At 34.8% G+C, this 10,026-nt stretch overlaps 1 protein-coding gene and 1 long non-coding RNA gene across 3 annotated transcripts; one reads left to right on the top strand and one right to left on the bottom strand.

Annotated features, from left to right (window-relative positions):
* Positions 1 to 2,517: 2,517 nt before the first annotated feature.
* Positions 2,518 to 4,647, bottom strand: LOC111881314 (uncharacterized). Of its 2 annotated transcripts, none has more exons than XR_002846884.3 (3): positions 4,378 to 4,647; positions 4,043 to 4,281; positions 2,518 to 2,989 (listed from the first exon to the last, which is right to left on the bottom strand). It is a non-coding gene; the product is annotated as an uncharacterized LOC111881314 (long non-coding RNA). The 2 variants fall into 2 exon arrangements; XR_006185133.2 differs by having other exon boundaries at positions 4,043 to 4,137; positions 4,378 to 4,637.
* Positions 4,648 to 8,338: 3,691 nt separating this feature from the next.
* Positions 8,339 to 8,833, top strand: LOC111898447 (uncharacterized mitochondrial protein AtMg00810-like). The gene has a single exon (XM_023894616.1). It carries the CDS (start codon positions 8,339 to 8,341, stop codon positions 8,831 to 8,833), a length of 495 nt encoding a protein of 164 aa, XP_023750384.1.
* The last annotated feature ends 1,193 nt before the right edge of the window (positions 8,834 to 10,026 follow it).

Genomic DNA, 10,026 nt, shown 5'->3' with positions numbered 1-10,026 from the left:
ACCTCATTTCTGCTTCACATGATCACAAACAATCTTTTTTGCTTCCTAGGCTCTAATTTAACAAGTCTCGCAAATATTTTCAACACCTTGATCAATACCCAATTACAGATACTACTGCGGTTGAGAATCTTATAAGCCCTACAATTACATATCTTATGCATTTGATTTAAAGCATTATTTATAAGTTTAGATTGTTGGGATATTTTGTGTTGTGTCAATATTGTATTGTATTCTTATATTCCATCTTTTGTAACGGGTTGGGCCTGTCCACCCGGTTTTTAATGTGCTAGGGTTAGACTATTTATAGTGCATACATGCACCGTGTTTAGCATCAATTGTATTTTGCCCTACTAGCTTTTACAGTAGAAGTTCTTCATCGAGCTCTTCTAACGCAGTGTTATTTAATCATTAAGCACATCTTCGATCATTGTTTTCTTTGTTTTGATTCATATACCAGTTTAGAATCAATCTAACTACTCTTATTGGTCTAACAATTGGTATCAGAGCAGGATATTGTGTAAATCATACACAAATCTTTTGTCAGGTGCTATTAGGGTTTTCCGCTTTTACTGGATCTGTTCCAACCGTGTTCATCGTTTTCATTGATTATAGACGCTGAATCTTGATCTTTATTTTAACCTAAACTCGATTTCAGTTTTACACATCTGGTTCTTACAGGTTTTATTGAATCAACAACATAAATGCAGAAGATCATCATGCTCTTGCCTTTAACCTATCCAACAGTATTGGTTCCACAACTAGAATCCCTATTATATATCCACAAGACTATGAAGTATGGGCGCTACACTTTGAAGACTATGTCTTGGGTATCGAAGATCATGGAACTACAATATGGCAAGCCATGACAGATGGTACTTTCATGCACATGGGAACGAGGAAAGTTATTAAAAACCAAGCAGAATACAATGATCTTCTCATTACTGTTAAAGACATCCCTCAGTATGAAAAGGATAAATTGCTAAGGAACATCAAAGCAATGAGAATTATAAGGTTTGCTCTACCTCCAGACGGGTTTCGTCTGGTGAGTTCCTGTGAAACTGCAAAAGAAATATGGGGCATGTTGAAGAACTATATTTCAGTGATGCATATCTTGAACATTCTATTCAAAGATTGCTTCTTTCTGAGTATGGCGCCTTTGCTCAGAAGTCTGATGAAAAACTTGATCAGACTTTCAATTGCTTTAACCATCTTCTGAGCAGGATGCTTAAGTTCAAGATCAGACGTGAAATCATAGAGCAAAAAGTGACCTTCATGAACAGTTTGAGATCTGAGTCGAAATCAGTTGTATCCACTGTGGAAGCTCATGAGCAATTCAAGAACTACACTTTGGCGCAGATTGTGGGAATACTTAGATCCCATGAGGATGAAGTAACAAATAAAGGAAAAGTTGTTTCTGGCATGGGTTCATTGGCTCTTGTAGCAAAGGGAAAAAAGATTGTGAAGAAGGTTCGGATTTTGATCTCTCTGATTGTGAACTCTCAAGGGAAGAATATGCTTTGATGGTGTCTAATCCTAAAAGGTTCGCCAAAAAGAACTTTAGACGAAACAAAAACATAACCTGGAAAGGGAGTTACATATCAGAAAAGGTGAAGGATGAGAGCATCAACAGCCCTCAAAAGGAAGAAGTAAAGAAAGAGAAGAAGCTTATGGGAGACTCCGGCTATGACTGCAACTATTGTCATGGCAAAAATCATCTAACTAAGGAGTGCATGCTGAGGAGAATGAATGAGAAGAAAGAAAAAGAAGATGATGAAACTTATTATCTCAAAAAGCTAAGGGAGATTAAAAAGAAGAAAAATACAGATAATGCTAAACCTGTTTTGATTGTGCAGGAAGAAGATTACGATTTCGGAAGAGTCGAAGTTTGTTCGACTGATTCGGAGGATGAAGAGGTTCGCATACCAACACATGGCAAGAGCTTCGTTGCGAAGACCGATGTCCCTGAATACGAGGGAAAGTGTATGATGGTTCGCAATGACGCTTCGGAGCAAAGAGGATATGCTTTAGACAACTGCTTTGTTGTGAAACTTGTCGTTGAACAGATAAGCGGATATGAAAAGGTGATAAGCAAGGTACATTCACTACATATAAAATGACATTTAGTGGCATATAAAAATTGACTAAAAACCAAAAAAGTGTCACTAAAGACCTCCTAGGCAATCAGCAGCACAAGAAAAAAGTGTCACTAAAGGCCTTTAATGGCACTTTTTGATTGTGCCACTGCAGCCTTATTGGGTTTTAGTGGCACTTTTAAACTATGCCACTAAAATATTTGTATGTTTTAGTGGCACTATTTTTATGATAGTATTTAACTACAAAAATAAATATTGTTTTCATACTTGTCCTAACATTTTTTAACAAAATATATATATATATATATATATATATATATATATATATATATATATATATATATATATATATAAATTTAGTTCAATTTTTATTTTATTTTAAATGGAATATAAAACAAAAATAAAACAGTTAAAATAATAAATAGAAACACAATATCATCACATTAATTCAAACTTGTCAAAAAATAATATTCGCAATATATTTAAAATACAAACATCTTCAAAAAACTTAAATAAGTCTAAAAATAATATTCTCAATATATTTAAAATACAAACGTCTTCAATAATCGCCTTCGGTCCCTTGTATGTTTGTAGAGTCACTTAGACTTGTAAGAAAGTCTACCAAACAAAACAAGTTTTGTGATACCTTAACTATTCTAGCAATTATAAAATGATAATCTAAAAATAAGTATTATAGGCATTATAATCTAAAACTAGTAGGCTATAGTCAAATTAATCTAAAAATAAGTAAATTACAACCATTTACCGCCGATATATAGTTGATTTGAAGAATCAAACACCCAAGTACAACATACTAGTAGTATCTCCTTTCCAAAACTCCCGCATCAACATAGTTTTTGGTAGTTGTTTCACGATATGTGTCTATATGGTATTCCCTACAAATATGACAACATAAATTTCTATAACAATTTACTGTCAAAAGGACCATTACAATTGATGTTACGAAACAATATCCTGGTTTCTTTAACAACATTGTATTATCAATCGTCAAAACATATGTTTTTCAAAACAGAGACATATCACATAATCAAAGGTTATTATAATTAGAATTGTGCAGCAACATTGTTTTTCAAAATGATGGCATCTTTAAAACATTTTTTTTCAAAACAGTGACATAATCATGTACTTCGTAGATATGGTATTAATAAACCAAAGTAATGAGTTCATACATGATGGTTATGGTTTGTAAGCGACTACAACTGAACTCATAAACAATATCACTTTATATTCTATTACAGGTTCGTGGAAACCTTCTAAACATAACCATAAGAAAAAAAATATGCACTACATATAGCTCAATATAGATTTGGGCTTCCATAACCATTTTTGCAATCATCTTTTCGTGTTATGAAATGGATGAATTGATGAATTGATTATATACAAAAGGGAAAGAGCTACTAGAGAAATTTCCATTCAGGTGTGGGCTTCACTAAATCCTGAAATATCATTGGCATGGAAAATATGATTGCACGATCAAAAAAATCTAAATAAATTTAGAAATTTTTTTAAAAACTTATACTAACCGAATGTGATTGGCATACATATATATATCAATAATACTCATAATCGAGTTCATGATTATGATAGTAAACAACTTCGTTTAAAGCTTCATCCTCAACAAGAACATCAATTTAAGGAAAGATAAAAAATTCCAAAATTAAAGTATGTGAACAACTAATCTAATTCATTTAGAACATAATCACCTCTATATACATGAAGGGAGAATACCCCTTTTCCAAAATCAATATATTTCAAGTCAGCCTAATTTAATTATGTTCTATATTTTAGAACATGAACATCTAATCTAATTAAATTTAAAGCAAAATAAGTTATGTATGCACAACAAAAAATGAGAACTCATAAACAGACAGAAACAACAAATTTATTTACAAAGATACTACATAAATAAAGATTGTGCTCATACTCACCTCTGTTCTCTCTTCTGCATTTCTACAAACACTTTATATGCACTTTCCTTGAGCATAGCTTCTACATCCTAATTTCAGTTTCATTCCTTAGCAACCTTTGTAATTCATTCCAAACATACCAATTTAAGAAAAAAATAGAGATGAGTGTAGAGAAGAGTAAAGAAGATTACAAAAAGACTAATTTAAATAAGAAAACTTGAGAGACGATCGAGCATTTGAGAGAAGGATGATATTTGCACCTGGTAAACAATAGTAAAAAAAAGATGAGAAATCAAAAGTGAAAAAATAACCACACTCAAGATCAATAGTTGTAATCAATATAAAAAAAATCATACCTTCTGTTATGATGGTATGGTCTGGTACATTGCGTTTGGATGGTCCGGCGCCGGTGATGGTGTTGTTGTCAACTATGAGCTTGTGAAGCGTGATTCGTGTCTAACATAAGAGGCATCAACTTGAGAAGTGGAGATAAGGGTATAGAATACAGAACCAAGGATAAAATATCTAAAGGAGCTAGAATTAGGGCATGATTAATCCGATAATTTTCAATTTAAATTTTTTAAACTTTAGGATGCGAGGAATGCTTTTGACATAGGAGCAAGCAACATGAAATTAGAATTTTTGATGTACAGTTTGTGCCACTAAAAACATAATATAGTGGCACAAAAGTAATTATGTCTCTAAAATTGTGTGCTATTAAATGTAACTTCCAGACTTAACAAAAATCAGACCAGAGAACTATTGTCCCTCGTAGAAGAAGATAACGCTGATGGGAGCGACGAATATTGTTGGTCTGCCCCCATTGACAATGTAGATGAAACCAAAGGTCTCTCTGAAACGACCTCTTAGAAGATAAAGAGAAGATATGTGGTAGAACCTCTGAACAAGGTCAACTTAACCTATGAGAAAGGAAGTCCGAGTGGAACCAAAAATGTTCCAAATGATACGTTGTCAGAACAAGCTGAAACACCTGTTAGAAAGTCGAAATCTAGGGCTAATTATCATAAGTCTACGGAGCAATTTGCGGCTCAAAAACGTCAACGAAATGCTAGATATAATAAAAATCTAAAAGAAAGAAAGAATTTGTGGAGATCCAAGAATCCCAACTTTGTTTATCAAGAAAGATCAGCAAATCTGAGTGTGAAAGTCTCTTCAAATCTAAATCCTAAAAGTTTTTCAAAACCTCAGTCTACTTCTCCACAAGAGAGACCTTTTGAGCAAACAAAGCCTAATTTCTCTCAAAAATCTAATGTTTCCCAATCTGCCAAAATATCGAAAGATACAAAGGGCAAAGGAAAGGTTGTTTCGGAGTCAAAAAGTTCCTTTCAAAAACTGGAATCGAACTTGAAAAAGGAAGAAAAGAATGTTGAGAAAAAGGTTGCCAAGCAACAAATCAAAGATAAGCAAAGAAAAACCTTTTTTCAAATGAATCCTAAAGATGACAGGATCGTTGTTTTTAAAATAACTAAGAGAGATAATTCCACTTTGATTAAGCGATCCTACTTAGTCGATGAAGCAGTAACATTTCCTATTTCTATGAAAGCCTCACAAGTTTGGGTTCTAAAATCTCTTTAAATTTTGTAGGTGATTTGTGACGAGCAGTTTGACTCTAAATGGTATATTGATAGTGGCTGCTCGCGTCACATGACGGGAAGGAAAGAAGAGTTGAGAGAGTTCAGATCACTGAAGGATGGAGCGAGAGTCAAATTCGGAAATAAATCACTCGGTGAAATCAAAGGATATGGAATGATTACGAATGGAGAATTTTCCATTCGAAAGGTCGCCTACGTGGAAGGCCTGCAACACAACCTAATTAGTGTTTCTCAATTAGTTGTAGGTATCGGGTTGAAAGTGTCATTTGATGATGAGGGATCTAAAATTATCGAAAAGGAGACCAAAACAGTGCTTCTAAAGTCTAAGCGAAAAGACGAGATGTATCCATTAAATCTGAACCCTATCAAAGGAAAGCTTGTCATCTGCCTTCTTACAAAAGCATCTCGGATGATAATTAGCTTTGGCATCGAAGGCTCTCGCATCTCAACTTCAAAGACATCAATAAACTCGTACTTGGTGATCATGTGCAAGGACTTCCACTCCTGAAGTTTGAGAAAGAACATCTTTGTGCCGCCTGCGAACTTGGAAAGCAGAGCAGGTAGAGTCATTCAACATTTATAAACACCAAAGTGATCGAGCCACTTGAGCTTTTACATATAGATCTTTGTGGTCCTTCAACTATTGAAAGCATTGGTGATAACAAATATATTCTTGTAATTGTTGATGATTTTTCCCTATTTACCTAGGTATATTTTCTTAAAAAAATCAGAAGCCACTCCTAAGCTCAAGGACTTTATAAAGTAGATCGAGCTTCAACTACGAAAGTTGGTTCGTAACATTTGCAGTGACAATGGTTCGGAGTTCAAAAACCAAACGTTTGAAGAATTTCTAACTGAAAAAGGAGCAGCTCACAACTTTTCGGCTCCTTACACTCCTCAACAGAATGGGGTCGTTGAAAGACGAAACCGGTCTCTATGCGAAGCTACGAGAACCATGCTATTATTTATGAACCTACCACTTTACTTCTGTGCTGAGGCTATTGGAACAGCCTGCTTCACACAAAATCGATCTCTTCTTAATAAACGATTTTTAGTTACTCAATATGAGATTTTAAACAATTGAACACCTAATGTCAAGTTCTTTCATGTATTTGGTTCTAGGTGCTTCATTTTTAATTTTAAAGAACAAATGAACAAATTTGATGTGAAGGCTGACGGAGGAATTTTCTTGAGGTATTCTCTGACTTCGAAGGCATATAGGGTTCTCAATAAAAAGTCCAAAAAGATAGAAGAAACCTATTATGTCACCTTTGATGATTCTTATCTTAAGAAGTTCCAAACATCGAATCGTCAATCTGAGGAGATATTTCCAGTGCAGAATCCCATGACCATTCCTCTGTTAAACGTTTATGATGAATTCCTAAACTTGTTTGATGAGCCATAGAAGGCGGTCTCTTCAGAATCCAAACCAATCGATAACAAGGAAGATGAACTAAAGAAGATTATCGATGACGCTACGAAGGATCTTGAATTCGAGCAACCCATTTCGAACGACTCCGACATTCCATCTCAACCACAAGCTACCAGTGCTCCTATTCAGGGGGAGCTGGGGATGGTTTCATATCAACCTCCACTCCTAGCACACCTCAAGTAAACTACGAAACTCCAATCCAGGGGGAGGATCTTATTCCATACGAAGAGCCACATCCATCATTCGAGGGGGAGAATGAGAAAGCAAATGATGATTCTGATGCTCAATCGGAATTTGAAGATGTGAATGATGAACTGGATCCAACTTATGATCCAAATTATCCTCCTTTAACAAAATGGACCAGAGATCATCCTAAAACACAAGTAATCGGAGAAACATCTTTAGAAGTTCTTACGACATCACAACAAAAAGCAAAGTAGACTGCATTATTCTCTAAAGTGGAGTATTGCATGTTCAATTCGTTTATCTCCAAAATTGAGCCTAAATTGTTAAGATTGCTCTTGATCATTCTAATTGGGTGCAAGCAATGTAGGAGGAGCTCAATGATTTTGAACGCAATAAGTTCTGGAGACTGATACCCACTTCGAAGGATGTATGTGTTGTAGGTTTAAAATGGGTGTTTCATAATAAGCTTGACAAAGAAGATAATGTGATATGAAACAAGGCTCGGTTAGTCGTTAAAGGGTATTACCAAGAGGAAGGCATAGATTACGAGGAAACTTCCGCACCAGTTACAAGACTGGAGTCAGTTTGCATCTTTCTGGCATATGCATCTCACAAGAACTTTGAAGTATATCAAATGGATGTCAAATGTGCCTTTCTAAACGGGGAACTAGAAGAAACAATGTATGTGGAACAACCACTAGGATTCATAAACGAAAAGTATCCCAACCACTGTTACACTCTGGATAAAGCAATCTACGGTATGAAGCAAGCTCCACGAGCATGGTATGAAACTCTTACTAGATTCTTAAAACAATCTAAGTTTAAACAAGGCTCGGTCGACCCAACCTTCTTTCGCAAGAAAGATGGTGACCATTTGATGATCTTCCAAATCTATGTTGATGATATCATTTTCGGATCTACTAATCATAGATTAACTGTTGAGTTCTGAAAGTTGATGGAAACTAAGTTTGAGATGAGCTCAATGGGTCTGGTTAACTTTTTCCTTGTTTTGAATATAAGATAAAGTAGGACGGAATATTTATCAACCAAGAGGCTTATACGAAGACCTTACTTGCGAAGTTTGGAATGGTGGGAGATTCGAATGTGAAGGTTCCAATGGCATTCATAACGGAACTAACACCGTCATTAGACAAACCATCTGCTAATATGACACTCTATCATCAAATGATAGGTTCATTGATGTATTTAACTACTAGTCGTCTAGACATCATGTTTTCTATTTGCTATTGTGCCAGGTTTCAAGCAAATCCTCTCGAACCCCACATGACTGTTGTTAAGAACATCTTCAGAACCTCACTCGGAATTCAGTACCCTTCAAGCTCAGGGTTCTTTATGCAAGCATTCTTAGATGAGGATCTTGCCAGATGCGTTCTGGATCAGAAAAGTACAAATGGGGGATGTCAATTTCTTGATGGCAAACTCGTAAGTTGGCAATCAAAAAAGCAAACTTGTGTCTCCCTATCAACTGCTGAAGCTAAGTACATTGCAGCTGCCTCTTATACCTTGCAATTAATCTGGATACAAAGTCAGCTTCGTGACTATGGGATTAATATGAAGTGAATCCCCTTATACAGCGACTATGAAATTTACATTCGCATCTGCCACAACCTAGTGCAGCACTCCAAGACCAAACACATCGCATTGAGGTATCACTTCATAAAAGATCACATGGAATATGGAAATGTCGAAATCCACTTTATTAGATCCGTTGATCAGCTGGCTAACATCTTTACGAAAGCCTTACCTGAACAAACCTTTAATCGCATTCTTCAAGGGTCAGGAATGATAGAAGCTGAATCGGTTCCGAAACCACCTTCGCACTAGGAAAGTATTGATTGAACTGCGAATGGATTCGAACGCTCGTAGTGATACATAGTCCACTGTTCATACTGTGAATTGGAGCGAACGCTCGTAGCGACTCGCAATCCCCTGTTTATTCGGAGGTTCGGAACTTCTTGTATACTTTTGTATATTTGGTTTGTTGCTACTTATTTAATTTTTCTGTTTTTATTTCTTTTTCAAAAAAATCAAAAATCCAAAAATATTTTATTTGTTTTTATTTTTATTTTTTTTTCTGAAAAATCGAAAATCCAAAAATATTTTATTTGTTTCTGTTTTTATTTCTTTTTCAGAAAAATCAAAAATCTAAAAATATTTTCTATTTTTATTCTCTATTAAAACACCAAAAATAATAGATAATTGAGCAGGATTGACGGAAAATATCATGATACTGTCAATTACGAATGATAAGGGTGTGTATTTAGTTCCTAACCTTTGCACTAGTTAACTGTCCCTAGAAGCATGTTGTTGCATGTAGTCTAAAGCCTCTAAGACTCTATGTTTGAAGCCTGAATGAATCGATAATACCAATCACTTCTTCCCTATCAAGCTATCAATTCACATAAGTCATTGAGCTACCTTACTATTCTCATATTGAGATAAAAGTTGATTGCTTGCTCACTTTAGTATAGCAGAGGTACATTTCTTTTTTAGAAAATCAAAAAACCCAAAAATATTTTATTTGTTTCTATTTTTATTTCTTTTTCAGAAAAATCTAAAAATATTTTCTATTTTTATTCTCTATTAAAACACCAAAAATAATAGATAATTGAGCAGGATTGACGGAAAATATCATGATACTGTCAATTACGAATGATAGGGTGTGTATTTAGTTCCTAACCTTTGCACTAGTTAACTGTCCCTAGAAGCATGTTGTTGCATGTAGTCTGAAGCCTCTGAGACTCTATGTTTGA

Source organism: Lactuca sativa, chromosome 7 (assembly GCF_002870075.4).
Source record: "Lactuca sativa cultivar Salinas chromosome 7, Lsat_Salinas_v11, whole genome shotgun sequence".
NCBI classification, from domain to species: domain Eukaryota; kingdom Viridiplantae; phylum Streptophyta; class Magnoliopsida; order Asterales; family Asteraceae; genus Lactuca; species Lactuca sativa.
The sequence above is the reverse complement of the archived record's forward strand: the minus strand, read 5'-3'. Positions and strand labels throughout refer to the sequence as shown.

Bases quoted from the DNA above. Each gene is read 5' to 3' on its own strand.
- LOC111898447 (XM_023894616.1), top strand. From the start codon at position 8,339: ATGGTGGGAGATTCGAATGTGAAGGTTCCAATGGCATTCATAACGGAA.